The 17,829-nt window shown below is 41.2% G+C and overlaps 1 protein-coding gene across 1 annotated transcript in view; it reads right to left on the bottom strand.

Moving 5' to 3' along the window:
* Window positions 1-5,701: 5,701 nt before the first annotated feature.
* LOC111146184 (ATP-binding cassette sub-family A member 3-like) overlaps window positions 5,702-17,829 on the bottom strand; it is a 131,324-nt gene continuing 119,196 nt past the window's right edge. The window contains exons 26-30 of the mRNA XM_022501616.1: window positions 14,625-14,812; window positions 13,796-13,966; window positions 13,245-13,435; window positions 6,219-6,292; window positions 5,702-5,824 (exon numbers count right to left, since the gene is read on the bottom strand). Of these exons, the coding sequence (XP_022357324.1) occupies window positions 5,702-5,824; window positions 6,219-6,292; window positions 13,245-13,435; window positions 13,796-13,966; window positions 14,625-14,812 (747 nt within the window). The remainder of the gene's footprint in view (window positions 5,825-6,218; window positions 6,293-13,244; window positions 13,436-13,795; window positions 13,967-14,624; window positions 14,813-17,829) is intronic.

Here is a 17,829-nt window from a genome sequence, read left to right as displayed (position 1 = left end):
TTTTTTTTTTTTTTTTTTTTTTTTTTTTTTTTTTTTTTTTGTCTCAAGGACTAAAGAGCAACACTTACGCCTAAAAAGACAGAGGCCGGTTCTCTCCGTTTATCCTTTCTAGGATAAAACAACAGATATGAAGTTATGCACAAAGAGGAAAAGCAGTTTCTTAGGGTCCTATCATCCTATCTCCTTCACTATACTCCAGATAGACATGGGAGAATCTTTGGGCTGGAGAGGTCTGACTCCAAAAGAGCCTAGCAAGGAAACCACCTTACCCTCAATATCCTGTCCCTTGTTAAAATGAAAAATAAAACAATCAGAGACCAGCCTTGAAATTCCCTGAGCAGACAAAACCAGTTTAAACATACAAAGCTTAATTTAGCTAGGCTAACTCAACCTCAATCAATTCTTGCTTATGCCTTTGGAAATCATAAGCAAAACTTAAAACTGTTTTCCCAAAATTGCTATAACCACTAGCGAGTCTCTATCATTTAAAATATTCTAATATCATAACAAATCACTATGAGGAATAAACAGTCACTGCCTTCTCATGCTATAAGCTGCTTTATGACAACATATCCAATCATTCCATGTTTTGCTTTGAGTACTCCCAGTTCATGAACTGTCTTTTTGGTGTATGCACAAAACTTTCAGTAATTACTACTTCAGTGATTGGTTTTACTTCTACTATTTCTGAACTTTTAATACCCTAAATACTAAATGCGTTCCCACTCCTGTCCACCCCAAACTTGGATGCAAAACTCGGGTGGGAGGGAAAGGAGGAGGAAGTTGAAGGCACATGAACTTAGACTGTGTGAAAAATTTAAGGCAATCTATTGATGTGTGGACTCTAAAAAATAAATAAATAAATAAAAGGAGTTAAAGAAAATTAAACCATTACAATGCCTACAGTCCTAAATTCTTAGAATGAGATTTATACTCACACACTTTTCCTTTTCTGAAAAGCACTGAGCTGTTCTGAATGAAACACAGCAGCTTTCTTAATTCTGGTAAAAGAGATGTACCTTTCCTTTTAAATCTTCTGCCTAGTTTGCATAAAATGAGGTGATCAAGATGGCTTGAATGTTCCTCTGAGCTGGACTAATACCATACATGTGACTCTCCCTGGCTGTAGGTCCTGACCACCTTTTTCTCTGCCTGTCTGCTTTAGAAAACATTATACAGCCTTTCTTTGTTTAAAACATATGTAACTCTTTTTTACAAGCCTCTTACCTGTTTCACCACCCCAAACTCTCTCTCTGAAGGACCTGGAAGTCATCCTTTGAAATGTAATCCTGAGGGAAGACAGCACCCCATTCCCGTCTCTGTAGGAGTGAAGGAGCTAGCTTCTAACAGGCACCAATAGAAAACATACATGGCCTAATCACAGAGAACCACAGGAACAAACTTCAGGAAGTTACTCAGTGTGTTCTACTGGTCAGCCTCCCCTTTACAGTCCTCCAGCACATTCCCACTGTCTCATTCAGCCCTTAGACACCTTCCCATCCTTTGTTTCAGCAGAACTGAGCTCAGACTCAGTTCTGACTTCTCTTCCCAGTTCCTAATGCCTTGCATAAAGTCTTCCTTGGCTTTAACTTAGTTTAACAGTTTAACTTAGTTCAGTGCAATTTCTGCTTTGGCAGAGGAGAACTAAGACACTTGAGCTTCCTGCAGCACTTAACTTCCATACCCTTCCTCTACTTATGGAACATTTACTAGGTTCTATCAGTTGAAATATTCAAATTACCCTCAGAGATGGGTACAAGTGATGTCCAGTTTCTTTTAGACGATGATACCTAATTTCCATTATTGGGTCATTGCTATAATCCGAATGTCTGCGTCTTCCCCTTCTCCCCAAATTGGTATGTTGAAATCCTAACCCCAGTGTGATGGTATCACCATCAGGGACACGTGGCGTGTGATTAGGTCATGAGGATGGAGCCCTCATGAATGGCATTAGTGCCCTTATGACACAGGCCCCAAGAGCTCCCTTGCTCCCGCGGCCATGTGAAGGACACAGTGAGAAGATGCCTGTCTGAAACAGAAAGCAGGCTCTCACCACACACTGAAGCTTCATGGAGCTTTGATCAGAGACTTCCCAGTTTCCAGAACTGTCAGAAGTACACTGGCTGTGTTCAAGTCACCCAGCCTGCAGTATTCTGTTACAGCAGCTCCAGATGACTGGGACAGTCACGCAGCAAATAAATTTGGATTCCCCAGGCCTAGACCCACAACATGTGCCTCCAGAGCCCTGACTTTCAAATACTTGGCACAGTCAAAATACAAATTTGTTTAATTTGCTCTGGTTAGCTTCTCTGTGTGTTTCAGGGTCCAGAGAAGTGGCTTTCACTTCCTGTGCTTGTTTTGGTGGTTTTGAGGGGGAGGATACTTTCTCCCCCCTGAGAAGCCCTGGATGCACTCTCCAATGCAGGGGGACCTGGAGAGGAAAAGGATGGGAGTGAGGTCCAGGGAGGGACAAGCAAAACGGGGTGGAGGGTCGACACTGGGTGTAGCGGCCGCTGACATTCGACAGTGAGGTATAGGTAATATTATCTATATTACACACAAGGGGATTTGGGTATCATTTTGGAGAGGAGTCGAGAGGGTTGTGGAGGGTTCCAGTGTATTTGGGGGTTTGGGGTGTTGTGTGCTGTTCACACTTTCGGGCTCTGCGCTCAGAGTGCAGCAGGCGGGTCGGCCTCCAGGGCAGTCCGGAGAGGACCTTCCGCCTCCCCGGGGGAATCTGGGGAGAAGACAGAGGGGTAGGGAGGTCCCACACTCACCGCTCAGGCCTCGAAACCGCCAAGGCCACACCTCCACCTCCACCTCAGAGGGACTCGCGTCACCGGCGCCGAGCCTCCTCGCAACGCCTACCCCAACCGCCTCGCCACCCGCCGCCCGCCGCTTGAGCGCGTCCCGCCGCCTTCCTCACGCATGCGCGCACTTGCCCAGTCCCCACCCCGCCCCTGCAGCCTTGTGCGCTCAGGCTTCACCGCCTTTCCAGCAAGCGTCTCCCTATCCCACCTGCGCACCAGACCCTCCCCGGGATCCCTCAGAGCGTGAGGCCTCACTAAACTCTTACTTCGCACGCTGCCCCAGGCCCCAGGCCCATGAGGGCCCTACCTCGGGCCCTTTCGCTTGCTCCCAGGCGCTTCGCCTCTGCACCCCACTGGACGACCAGACCATCCTTCCCTCTGTCGTTGGCTTCCCTCTCCCTCATGTGTCATAGTCACCCTCAGAGGGCCAGTACGGGTGGCAGGAAGTGGGAGGAGATTCAGTGGCCGCCGCCCTCCAAGGTTGTGGGCATCAACAGAAAACTTGCGGAGGTGCAGGCACAGGGGCCCGCAAGCCCGCTCCCGGGGCCCCTCAAAGCCCAGACGCGGAGCTACCCGATCTAAGGCGCGCCGCCACTCGCCTCGCCCGGGTGGCATGCGCCGCCTTTGCCCGTGGGCGCTCCGCGCGTTGAGACCCCCCGCTCCCCACTGCGTCCTCTGCGCGCCCTGCCCTGACCCACCAGCCACTCAGTGGGCCTCAGCCCCCCACCTTTCTCATGCTGCTCCAAGGCGTTGATGGCCGCTTCTGTTGGTGCATCCTCCCCGCCAACAGGCATCTCCACTGTAGCTTGATGGTTGGAAGCCCAAGTTCTGAACTCAGGGCAAATCGCTTCCCTACTAGACCCGGTATCGGGTTCTGGCCTCTCAGCGCTAAATGGAGCAGGGCTCTTGAACGATCAGGTTAAGCTTTGTCAGGAGCGGGTGCTGGAGGGACCCTGCAGGACCAAGGGCTGCTGGTCCAGGTTCAGGTGTTTTCTCTGATTCTTCTTGCTATCACCTTGCGGCTGTCAGCAGCAGGTGTGGAGGACATTTCGCAGCATTCACCCTACAGGCCCAACCCTCATTAACAGTGGATACTCAGTGACTCTCGCAGGTGCCCCTTCTTACTACCAGCCCGTCAACAACCACAGAAAAGTTCCCTGCTTGCTAGGTCCAGCCAGTTCCCTGTTGGCCGGCCTAGGCAGCCTGTACTCCACCGGGACACTTCCTGCTTGCTCAGCAGGTGTGGAAAAGCCTTGACCCAAGTCCAAGGAATTTTCCAACTTGACCTTCTCCAAAAAGATCCGAATCTCAGCCTTGGGGAGGAGTCTTCTTCCAAGTTTGTTTCTTCCTTGCGTATTTTCTCTCTGCCATAGTGTATTCTTGAGCCTTCTCTGTACTTTCTTATGGTTAACTCCCTGTTATAGTTAATAAATTCTTTTAACTTTCCCTGTTTAAATTGCTGTGTTGTTTCCTGGCTTCTAATGGGGATGTTGACAGATATATCTGCTTGCTTGCTGGGTCACCCTGGGTAAATCCCTTTACCCCTCTGAGCCTCGATGTACTATGAGGATAATAGCAGCACTACCTAACCCAGAGGTTTGTAGTAGGATTAAATGATGCAATGTATGTAAAGTGCTTAGTAGAGAAATGTATACATTTTTTTGTTGTTGTTTCTTGCTGGAAGATAAGAGGTTGGGTGAGAAACAGGGACAGTGAAAAAGACTACCTGACTAAAGGAATTTTTTAGAGGATCATTAATAAAACCAACTGATGATGAGCTGCAAATAAATAAAATTAATAAAATAAATTTAAATTAATAAAATGACTTTCCTCTCCTTTTTTAGAGATGGCCGCCTGGGAAATAAATTTTGCAGTCACTGAAATCACGTGGCAGAGATCTATCGGTAATATTGGTTGGAACCCACAGAAAGTTATACAACAGCTAAAAACTGGATATCACTTCATTACAATATACAACTGAGGATATAAAAACCATCACCCCCAAACCACCCCCAAAATAGAACAGCTTCAGTGACTCTTTCCATCTTGAAATTTCAGGAGGATCTTTCTCCTTGTCTGTTTATCTGCACATGAATCTAGAGCAGTGATTAGATTTCTCATGTGTTTTTATGGGGGACTCCATGTGCCCAAACAAGAATCACAAGAACTCTGTCCCCCTCCATACCTTATTTCTCCACTCATTCTTAATCAGAGAATTGGGCAAGAGTAGAAAAGTAAACATACTATTTTTAAAGAATGTTTTTTCTTCCTTTCTTGGAGTCTAAATATTATTGGTGCAAAGATTCTCTTATAAATATAGACAAATGTAGAATCTTGTTTCAAATTTTGGAAATAACTTATCCGCATAAATGTTGACATTGATTTTAACACTTTTTGTTTTTAAATTTGTGTGTGTGTGTGTGTGTGTGTGTGTGTGAGCATGCACATCAATATCCATGGGAAAGATAATTTGTCCCCCAGGCCTTAGGATCCTCTTACCTATAATTCAGCTGCTAAAACATAAAGCTTTTGCTCTTCAGGCTATCCCATCTGACAGCCTGATCATTCCTGAATGTTTCTGTTCAAACATTCAAAATACTCAGGAATAAGTCCTTTTCCCGACCCTGATAAATGCTGCTCTTACACGTTTCTAGCATTGAAAACAGGAATTTTACCAAGTGTCTTTAGATTTGTACATGCCATCCCTGTAAATCTACAAAGAATTAACATATGGATTCCTTTGGGGGACTCTTTATTACATAAATAAATAAGATATACACACAGAAATGATATACACACAGAAATGCCCCTCTATGTATCCAAGTATAGTAGAGTACTAAGGAAGACATAGTATCATTAGTTAGAAGTGAATTTCATTGCACCTTTTTGTTTCAGTCACCTCCTTTGTTCTCTGGGTTAGCAAAGTTCAGGAAGACTTGTTCCAGCGTTATCTGACTGATGGAATAGTCTTCTAAACTGAATTTCTCTTTAACTTCCTCCAAAATACCAAACACCTTTAGCAATGACAGCAATAAAAAAGTACAGTTACCATTGCAGCCATCCCCTCCAGCGCCCAACCCAGATGAGCCTCTCCACCACTTCCTCCAACTCCTACCAAGTTATTGTTTGATGACAAAAGGCACAGACAGGGGAGATGAGAAAATGACAGATCATTGAGAATCTGTGAGGAAGCAGTTCTCTGTTCCCATTTTCTTGAGGGAGACAAAAACTGTGATTTGGAGGTGGAAATTTGAAGCAATTAAACTCTAGGAACCATTGAAAAGTAACTTATGGACTTTGCTCCTTCTACAAAATCAGGCTCCCATTCTGTGTGACAGTCCCAAACACTTCCCATCATTAGTGCTTTCTTAACAAGTAACATTAGAAGAGCATGGTTGCTACAATCACCTTTCCCCAGCCATTGTCCTCTCTGGGAATGTAGTAGTTAAGAATCCCTTGACTCTCCTGTTTTAATTCACTACCTAGGAAAGGAAAGATAGATGAATAATCTTACAGATTTCATTTTAAAGTTTTAAAATATTGCAATATCATCTTAATTATACACAACAAAGGGGTGAATAAACGTGGCAAATAAAAGAGGGACGTTATCCAAAAGCTCACCTCTTTAGTATACATGACATGGTTACTTCTTTTAGCAGGCTTCAGTCATAAAAAATATTATTAGCTCATATGCACAATGTAAAAAACTTGAGTCTTCTGAAATGCTCTTGTTACTATAAATCAAGTTTTGAGACTACGAACTGCCAGGATTTTCATTCTGGTTGTGCATGTATGCATGTAGAGTGTGTTTGCTGGGGAGTAAAGCGGGGCAAGACTTACTACTCTTCACACACCCTGTGAAAGAGGAAATCACACATATAAATCCCCAGATGTCAGGTTGTGTGTTCTTATTTCTTTTACAGGTGAATAAGAATCCACTGGTGGAATGAGAGAGGAAAGGGGGGCTATCCATTTCATACTTATCATTGCATATTTTCAAATTATTACCAGTTCAATTAATTGGGGTTATAATTGTTTTAAAATATATGTCAAAGTAATCAAAGAAGTCATGAGGCCGAGGTGGGTCCAGTATCTTGGTAGCCTGTAAGCAAATCAAAACCTAAACCAGAGTAAAATGCACTTGAATCTCAGAAAACAAAACTCAAGAACAGACAGCTACAAATAGCCAACTAAATTTTTGTAAATTAGGCAGCTGCTTAAGCTATAGCAAACCAAATACTCCCTTCCTTACCCACATGTCTTTTCTATGTAAACCTCTCCCTTAGCTCATGGTTGTGGATTCCTCCTCATTACCTTTAGCATGGTGCTGCCCAATTAAAATTGATAAATGCTCTAATAAACTCTTGAAAATTGTAATATGCACCAGTTTATCTTTTAACAGTTCTGGTGTCAGAACATGGGTTCAAAAGTGCCCTCCTGTCCAATGGCTCTGGGAGCAAAGAACAAACACACATAGGTACTCGCTGAGCCCTTTGTGCTCACTACTTTCACACTGTGCTTGAAGATTGTGGCACTTCAGAGTGCCTGGCTCAGAGACAGTTAATAAACACATGCCTCCCTGGATAAGACTAGTTGAAAAGCAAAGGAGTCTCTGGAAAACTGGACGATTTTAAGGTTTCTGGGCTGGAAACTGTTGGATTCTTGTGGCAGCTCAATGGACTCATCCAGGGAGTAAATGCTTGACATAGGAGGAACATTTATCTTAGAAGGTCACCCACTCCATGCACTCACTGTCTGCACACCCATCACAAGCACATTTTGTTCATGCATTGTACAAATAATTTTATTTAGTTGTCTGGGTGTTCTTGTAGTTTCCTAAACCTCTTTAAAAGGATTATTCTAAATTCTTTGTCAGATAGTTCATAGATCTCTCTTTAGGGTCAGTTATTGGAGATCTATTAGTTTCTTTTGGTGGTATTATGTTTACCTGATTCTCCGTGGTCCAGCACATTTCACTAAGTAGTCTCCTAGACTTTATAGATTCACTTCAGCAGGGACAGACCTTCCCCCATCAGCTTGAGGTATTGGACTATTTATGTGGTAACTTCCACGGGCAGGCAATGCTTGTTATCAGGGTCTTGGTTTGGGTGGGTCCAATGCTTGTGCTCTGAGGTGGGGGGAGAAGAGGGGTGGCTATCTGTGTTCTATGGTTTGATTATCCTACCAGCTGAGCTTGCATTCGAGCATTACCTGGGTTCTGTAACCACTTCTGCGCAGATGAAGTACAGGCTGTGTTCCTTACCAGGGTGGTGCCAGAAGGTGTTTGGACTTCAAATTGGAGTAGGGCTAGGGGCTAAGCACCATTGCTTTTGTTTGGGGGAGGCCTTGGGCTGTGCTCCCCAATGGGATGGTGTTACCATCTGGTCTCTGTGTTCCAGTGGAGCCACAAGAAAGGCCTAAGAGTCAGATAAGGCCTAGGTTGTGCTCTAAAATTATGCAGGGGCTATGACTGTGTCTCAAACGGGGGGGAAGGATGGCTGGCTGGCCCTTATGATCTAGTAAGCTGCTAGCTGTGTTTCATTGTTGGGTAAGGTCACAGGCTGGGCTACTTTTGGGGGGCCTCCAGCTGTATCCCATGGTTACATGGAGCTAGAGACTGTGTTCCACAGTTGGGCAGAGTCACTGTCTGGGTTCTGTCTTCAGGTAGGGCCACCAGGTATGTTCCATGACTATGTGGGGTCATGGCTGGGCTCCATAGGCTTTGTTCAGCCATTGGGCAAGGTCACAATCTAGGATCTGCTGGTGAGCAGTACTACAGGCTAGGTTCCAAGGCTGTCCAAGATCACTCTGCATGCTCCCTGGTTATGTGGGGCCAGAGACTATACTTAACAGTAGGACATGACTGTTGGTTTGATTCCCAGTCCAAGCTTCCTAATCAGGTCGGACATAGGCGATACTCAGCAGTTGAGTGTGGCTGCAAATTTGCTTCTCTCTCCAGGTAGGGCTATAAAAAAAGCTTCATAGCTGGTATAGCTTGTTGGCTGGGGATCCATATAAGGCAGGCTGCCCACTGAGTTCACTGGTCAGATAGGGCCAATGGCTCAGCTCCACAACTGGGCAGATCTATCAGCTAGAATCTCTGACAAGATAATGATGAAAATACAGCTGTAGGGTGGCCTTATTGGCTTCCTGGGTTCTCTGGCCAGACTTCACCATTGGGCAGGACTGGTGGCTATACTCAGCAGTTGGTTGGTAATTTTCATTTGCTTCTCTGGGCAGCAAGGCTGTAGAACGGGCTCCACACCTGGCACAGCTTGTTGACTGGGGACCCAAATCAGGCAGAAGTACCCTCCAGCTCCCAGGCCAGACACAGCACCAGCTCAGCTCTGCAGATGAGCAGAGCCGCTGACTGGGAACTCTGCTCCAATGCCAGTATAATTAACAGTGTGGTCTGCCATGATCTGAGTGCTGGTTGCTTTAAGTACCACCCACTTTCTCTGTTCCAATGCGATGCTCAGTGGTAAATCTCCTCAGTGATCTCTGTAAGGTGAGACCCAAGTGGGCCTCCCAGAAAGTGTCCAGGAATACTGGAGAACCTGATGTTCACCTTTGGCTCTCTTTTTCCCCACTGGAGAAACGATAGGCCTGGGAGGGCATTCTCAATGTGCCGGCCTGGGGAAAAGGGTGATGAGGTCAGTATGTAGCTGCTCCTCTTACCCTTCTAATGTGGTCCTTCTCAGTCTCTGCTGTCCAGGAGGCTGCTTTAGCCTCATTCCCAGGTTTTGGGATTTTCACAGTGGTGTCTCATCTATGGATAATTCCTAGTTGTTCTTCTTGTAACTGGGACTGAAGTCAAGAATGACCCATCTTGTCATCTTGATGACATCACTCAATATTATAAGTTTCATTCATGCTGTTTCGTATAGTTATGATTCACTCATTTTTCCTTTCTGTACAGTAATTTGGTATATGATACTTCATAATTTATTTTCATTCATTCATTTTCCATGCTGATAGACATATGGGGGACTTCTAGAGTCTAACTATTGTGAATATCACTGATTTAAATATTAAATTTTACTTTTCTCATAGGACGGGTAGATGCAAGTATCTAAGATAAAGCTAAAGGTGGAATTTTGGGGCATTGCTCTATTTATAATTGGTTGTACCAACTTTGGTTTCACCTCAGAGGTGTGAAAAGTGGGAAAGGGTGTCACTCCCATGCTTCAAACAAGGAAAGTTTGGACAAATTGCAAAGTAATGTCTTTTCTTTAATTATCAGTTCTGTGATTAGGCAAACACTGGACAAACAACTAACAAAATATGTGGGGAGAGATAGGTACCTGCAGGAAGAAACAGGATGAAAGTATTTGCTTATAGAAGGCAAGCATTGATGGACACCAGATAGTAAGATTTTGCTAAAATTTTAATATATTGTTAAAAGTTGTATATTGGAGCTAGCATAAAATCATGAAGACCATTCTTTTCTTTTAATCTCTCTTATTCAGTTTGCTTTAGTAGTGTTTTTTTATATACAGCAGAGAGTTGGAATTTGCTTGTTAAGCAAACTGAAAAAGTTTTTTTTTTCTTTTTTTTTTTTTTTGGAGTTAAGCCTTTTTATTGATTGATTGGTTGATAGTACCAATATGTTCTGTAGCAGTTCCCCTACATTGTTCTATATTTACATGGAAATGGAAATGCACAGATCTATGTACATACATAAATGAACACACTCTCAGTAAGGTAGTTGGTTCTGCTTCCTGTTATATTTGCAATACACAAGGTTTATATTTTTGTTCTAATGAATAACTTCATATTAATATCTTTATACTAGTGTCCATAATCCCATCTTTTTGAAATACTGTCTTTTGGGGGCACCTGGGTGGCTCAGTTGTTGGGTGTCTGCCTTCAGCTCGGGTCATGATCCTAGGGTCCTGGGATCGAGTCCCACTTCAGGCTCCTTGCTCAGTGGGGAGTCTGCTTCTCCCTCTCCTACTCCCCCTGCTTGTGTTCCCTCTCTCACTGTGTCTCTCTCTGTCAAGTAAATAAATAAATAAAATCTTTTTAAAAATGCAAAAAAAAAAAGAAATACTGTCCTTTGTTTCCACTTGTGAAAAACATTCTCTGTGCTAGTAATCTCTTAGTTCCTTCAAAAACATGCAATTTCAAGCAATATTTTATCATTCACAGCTAATACCTAGTATATATTCAATAATATTTAGCTTCCCATATATTCTTTGCCTTCTTCCCGTTTTTGATAATTGTATTATACATACATTTCTAAAATATATATCAATTATGTGATATTTTATCACATGAATACCCTTCATTTAGCCCTAGTTCTACAGTTACATTTTTTCAATGTCTATTAGTTCTTATGCAGAAGCTTCTCTAATCATTTCTTAGTTGATCTGTAACTTTTTAGTTTGTATTTTCCTCAGAAAGGGCTGACGGGAACAATATTCCCTGGTTCTTATGTGTTCATGACTGTGACTTTTAATCGTCAAAGTCATTTTGGTTGGAGGAAAAAACTTTGCTTGCATTTTTCTTTCACAGAGTATCTTAAATATCTTACACGCTCTCCTAGCATAAAACTTTGTTATAAAGTCTGTGCTCAACTGATTTTATTTCCTTTATATATTACTTGTCTTTTTGTCTGCAAATCCAAAGGTCCCCCCTTACTTTGTTATTAAAGTGCAATAATTATATTAGAATATTCATCGGCATTAATAATTTGAGGTCAGTTTTTTGGGTGGGTGTCTGATTGCCTTTTCAGTGGTCTTCTTTTATTTTAGGAAATTTTCTTGATAGTATTTAGTAGTTATTCTATTCTGTGACTTTTTTCATTGTAGACTACTTTTATGGTTGTGTTGTATTAACATTCCTTTCTTTCTTTCTTACTTTCTCTCAAAAGCTTGTTTATCTTTTTGTGTGATATTTTCCTCTTTTTTTCCATTCCAGTCTCCATGTCCCTTATACCTCCTATACTTTTTGTTCCTGGTACTTAGTTATTTCTGAAATGTTTACTTTATTAATTTATTTAAAGATTTTATTTATTCATTTGAAAGAGAGAGAGCATGCACAAGAGAGTGTGCAAAGTGGTGGGGGGCAGAGGGAGAGGGGAAAGCAGACTCCCCACTGAACAGGGAGCCCAATGTGTAGCTCGATCCCAGGACCCTGAGATCATGACCTGAGCCAAAGGCAGAGGCTTAACCCACTGAGCCACCCAGGCAGCCCAAAAATCTTTAAAGTTTTGATGGATGATATTATGGACTGAATTGTATCCCCCCAAATTCATATCCCAATCCCAAATGTGATTGTGTTTGGACAAAAGGCCTTTAAGGAGGTAATTAACATTAAATGTGGTTTTAAGGATAGGGCCTCAGTCCACTATAACTGGTGTCCCTACAAGAGGTGGAAAAGACATCAGGGATGTGCACACAGAGATAAGACTTTGGGAAGACACAGCAAGAAGGCAGCCATTAGCAAGCCAAAGAGAGAAGTCTCAGGGAAAACCAGACTTTTTGAAACCTTGATATTGGACTTCTATCCAGGGAACTGTGAGAAAATAAATTTCTGTTGTTTAAGCCACCTTGTCTGTGGTATTTTATTATAGCATCCCTAGCAGACTTATACAGACTATATGGGCAAGTAATTGAGAATTACGCTCAAACATATGACTTTAGATATATAAATCATACAGATAGTCCTAATATACAACTGCCCTACTAGTTAATATACAAAAGGTTGGTGAATACTATTGACATTTGAGCAATACAGGGATTAGTGTATATCTTTCAACTCCCCCAAAACTTAACTACTGATAGCCTACTATTGACCAGAAGCCTTACTGATGGTCAGTTAACATACGTTGTGTATGTCATATGTATTATATGCTGTATTATTACAATACAGTAAGAGAAAAGAAAATGCTATTAAGAAAACTATAAGGAAAATACATTTACAGTACTATACTTACTTAAAAAAAAAAAATCCCTGTATAAGTTGATCCATGCATTCAAACTCATGTTGTTCAAGGGCCAACTGTATTTGTTTGTGGGTTTTTTCCTGTGAAAACTTCTTATCACAACCAGGCACAAGAATTTTATAAGAACAAACATTGAAAAGGATCTCCAATGGTACGTGGGTGGCTCAGTTGGTTAGGCATCCAACTCATAATTTTGGCTCAGGTTATGATCTCAGGTTGTGAGATCGAGCCCCATATTGGGCTCCACACTCAGCATGGGTGCCTGCTTAAGATTTTCTATCTCCATCTATCCCTCTCCATCCTGATTTGTGCACCCTCTCTCTCTAAAAATAGTTTTTTAAAAATAAAAAGGATATCAATATGGAAGATCAATAAGTATCAATATCTCACAAGAAATAGTTATTGGAGATGCCACCAGGGTGGCGAAAACAACTAATATGATTTAACACATCTCTAACAAAGTTAGCCAAACCAACCTAATTTACCTGGGAAAACTGTTGCAATGTAGGTTTTAAAATCCTTTAATTCATTCTCATCTGTATCCATCTTGAACTTAACTTTCAGAATGTAAACATTGCCAAACTTGTTCTTGAGGTGCTGAGGGCTACCCAGGCACATGAATTTTCCCTTCACCATGATAGCCAGCCTGGTACAGAGGGCATCACATTCTTCCATGCTAGCAAAACAAGACACCAGAACAATGTAAGGCTGAAAAGATCTTCATTGGAAGATATTTTGTAGTTCAACTTTCCAGTATTTTGTAACTCTTTAAAATGGGAATTTGCATTTGCCCATCATCATCATGGAAAGTGGAAACACTTTCAAGTACAAAGTAGTTGAAGACCAAATTCTCAAATGGAACAGATCATAAACTTTCTGCCCTCTCCTCTCAGTGAGAATCATTCCTTTCTTTAGGATTCAGTAGGAGCTCATACTTAGGCACATTTACTGTCCAGTATTACAATCCCCAGATAATGCCCTCCCATAGCCATGAAAACGCTTCCAACACTTAATCAAGCCTCCCAATAAACCATACCTGTGAGAGGTAATGATGATGACTTTGCCACTTTCACGTGCCCTTGTTACTGTGTTCCAGAGCAGACGCCTGGCCACTGGGTCCATGCCGGTTGATGGCTCATCCAGGAAGATGACTGAGGGCTTTCCCATTAGGGCAATGGCATTACTCAGTCTACGTTTGTTTCCTCCACTTCATAGTCAAGAATGCAGAAGCAGAGATTAAATTACGTTACAGTAATTTAACACATCAAACATCTATTTAACACATTAACAGAAAACAATTCGCCTGTTTCCAAAATGCTGAGTCAGGGAACAAGCAGTGGTACTAAAAATGCTGATTACATGCAGCTCAACCAAGGCACCAGACCCAAAACCACCTGTATAAATCAAATCATTTTCATTTGAAATGTAGAAAGGTGACTTTTGTTTACAACATCAATTTTAGTCAGGTTATCAGGGCAATTTATAATCTTATTCTTGAGATTCCTTGAGATTCCTAGATACATAAACTACATAGTGGCCAGGCTAATACAAAGAACCTTGCATTTCCCTTATTTGAAAGACACAGAACTATAGAGGTAGAAAAACAGGCTCTTTTGTAAATTCAATGGCTACAATTCTAATAGCACCAAGATTTTGAGTTCCATCTCTGCAAAGGGAAGATATGATACTGTCTAGGTCTGCTTTACTGCAGGCATCTAAACCCTGGCAGGGCATGAGATTGCTTCACAGTTGCCTCTGTCTGTCAGTGGAACTCTGGTTAAACAGTCAGCACCCATTCCAAAGAGCAGAAACACAGGAGACTTATCAATATTAGCTGCAATGAGAGCACCAGTGTAATATCTCACCTGTAAGTGTAAATAAACGTGTCAGCATAGAGTTCCAGATTCAGTGACTGCAACAATTTATTCACATATTGTGTAATCTGGGTCTCAGGAACCCCCCACAACCTGGCATACATGACCATAATTTCCCGGGCAGTCATGTAATCCAGCAAAGCATCAAACTGTGGACAATAGCCAATTTTTGACCTGACCTGAAATAAGAGAATAACGATGGATACAATTCAACTACCTTACTGAGCATATAGTAGATACAGATAATATAGAAGACCTGTAGTTCTCCAGCTCATGCCTCTAAAAAGGTTAGAACTCACAGAGTTTTTCCAAAGAATTTCTCCTCCAGTGATTATGAATCATTCCATCTGGAGGTTACTGTCATATATTGGAACACAAGTGGGCAAAACTATGGATTTTTCTATAATGATGTTATCTCCATATATATGCCATAATCAATCTATGAAATAAGTGGAAAATAATCTTAAATTAATAGTACACCTATTTACATAAGTATATTCACCTGGAAAAGCAGAATGAGCTAGAAAGAGGTTAGTCTACCATTGGCTCCTCAACCTTTTCTAGAGGAAATTCTGATGACCCTAAAAAGCAAGAGATCTAAACAACCAGTGTGATGTACAATGTTAATAACTGAGTGGATATTTTTGAATAATGGTACCTTATTTCCTCTTATAAGTCTTCATTGGTTTAGTCTCAAGGGATACTAGGATAACTGAAGACTGTCTAGAAGGAGATGTTCAACAATAATATCTAGGTTCAGCTCAGTGACATCCTACTTTCTGATAGTGGAAGTAGGTAGTTGGGCAATAACAGGGTCTTCTGCTGCTCTTTTATATGCCATATGACTTTATGACCAGTGTTTAAAATGTGGGGGAATAGAACTAAGATCCTAGCTCTTATTTTAGCCACATATTGATGGTAAAGGAAGACTTAATGCACTATAAAAAATTTTATAATATTTAGACAAAATATCTGACTAAAATTTTAGTTAAAATCAGTAATAAAAATAATGAATATTTTAAAAACCTCTATACTTTACAAGTTTTAAAACAAATTTCTAAGACTACACTCAATTCAGGTGTTAAAACTCAATACATCTTGCAATATTTTGAACAAAAAAATATTTTGATGCAGTGAGAAGGCCACTTTAAACAATGAAAGCTTATTAATTAAATAAATAATTCATTTGTATTTCCCTGATGGCTGTTGATGTTGAACATTTTTTCATGTGTCTGTTAGCCATTTGTATGTCTTTTTTGGAGAAAGGTCTGTTCATATCTTCTGTCCATTTTTTTGACGGATTATTTGTTTTTTTGGGTATAGAGTTTGGTAAGTTCTTTATAGATCCTGGATACCAGCCCTTTATCTGAAATGTCATTTGCAAATTTCTTCTCCCATTCCATGCATTGTCTCTTAGTTTTGTTTACTGTTTCCTTTGTTGTGAAGAAGCTTTTTTATCTTGATGAAGTCCCGAAAGTTCATTTTTGCTTCTGGTTCCCTTGCCTTTGGAGACATGTCTTGTCACTGTGGCTGATGTCAAAGAGGTTACTGCCTATGTTCTCATCTAGGATTTTGATAGATTCCTGTCTCACATTGAGGTCTTTCATCCATTTTGACTTTATCTTTGTGTATAGTGTAAGAGAATGGTCAAGTTTCATTCTTCTGCATGTGGTTGTCCAATTTTTTCAGCACCACTTATTTAAGAGACTGTTTTTTTTCCATTGGATGTTCTCTCCTGGTTTGTTGAAGATTATTTGACCATAGAATTGAGGGTCCATTTCTGGGCTCTCTATTCTGTTCCATTGGCCTATAGGTCTGTTTTCATGCTGGAACCATATTGTCTTGATGCTTACAGCTTTGTAATATAACTTGAAGTCAGGCATTGTGATGCCCCCAGCTTTGGTTTTCTTTTTCAATATTCCCCTGGTGATTCGGGGGACTTTTCTGGTTCCATACAAATTTTAGAATTGTTTGTTTCAGCTCTGTGAAAAAATGTCAATGGTATTTTCATAAGGATTGCCCTGAAAGCATAGATTGCTCTGGGTGGCATAGACATTTTCACAATGTTTATTCTTCCAATCCGTAAGCATGGAATCACTTTGTGTCTTCCTCCATTTCCTTCATAGGTGTTCTGTAGTTCCTAGAGTATAGATCCTTTACCTCTTTGGTTAGGTTTATTTCTAGGTATCTTATGGGTTTTGGTGCTATTTTAAATGGAACTGATTCCTTAATTTATCTTTCTTAAATTACATTTTTAGTATATAGAAATTCAACTGATTTCTGTGCATTGATTTTGTATCCTGCCATGTTGCTGAATTGCTGTATGAGTTCTAGAAACTTGGGGGTGGAGTCTTTTTGGTTTTCCACATAAAGTATCATATATCTGTGAAGAGAGAGATTTTGACTTCCTTTTTGCCAATTTGAATGCCTTTTTTTTCTTTTTGTTGTCTGATTGCTCAGGCTAGGACTGCTAGTACTATGTTGAACAATAATGGTGAGAGTGGGCATCCATGTCATGTTCCTGACCTTAAGGGTAAAGCTTACAATGAGATACCACCTTATCATCAGTTAGAATGACAAAAATTAACAAAACAGGAAGCAACAAGTGCTGGCAAGGATTTGGAGAAAGGAGAACCCTCTTACACTGTTGGTAGGAATGCAAGCTGGTACAGCCACTCTGAAAAACAGTATTTACACAAGATGTTAAAAATAAAGCTATCCTATGACCCAGAAATTGCACTACTAGGTATTTACCCCAAAGACGCAGATGTAGTGAAAAGGGGCATATGCACCCCAATGTTCATAGCAGCAATGTCCACAATAGCCAAATTGTGGAAGATGCTGAGATGTCTTTCAGTGGATGAATGGATAAACAAGATGTGGTTCATAAATACAATGGAATATTACTCAGCCATCAGAAAGGATGAATACCTACCATTTGCATTGACATGGATAGAACTTGAGGGTATTATGCGAAGTGAAATAAATCAAGCAGAGAAAGACTATTATCATATGGTTTCATTCATACACAGACATAAAGAATAGTGCAGAGCACCATAGGGGAAGAGGGGGAAAACTAAATGGGAATAAATCAGAGAGAGAGACAAACCATGAGAGACTCTGAACTCTGAAAAACAAACTGAGGATTACAGAAGGGAGGGGCTGGAAGGATGGAGTAACTGGGTGACAGGTACTG

The sequence above is a fragment of the Enhydra lutris genome, unplaced genomic scaffold, assembly GCF_002288905.1.
Source record: "Enhydra lutris kenyoni isolate GAN:26980312 unplaced genomic scaffold, ASM228890v2 scaffoldscaffold13, whole genome shotgun sequence".
Lineage (NCBI taxonomy): Eukaryota > Metazoa > Chordata > Mammalia > Carnivora > Mustelidae > Enhydra > Enhydra lutris.
The sequence above is the reverse complement of the archived record's forward strand: the minus strand, read 5'-3'. Positions and strand labels throughout refer to the sequence as shown.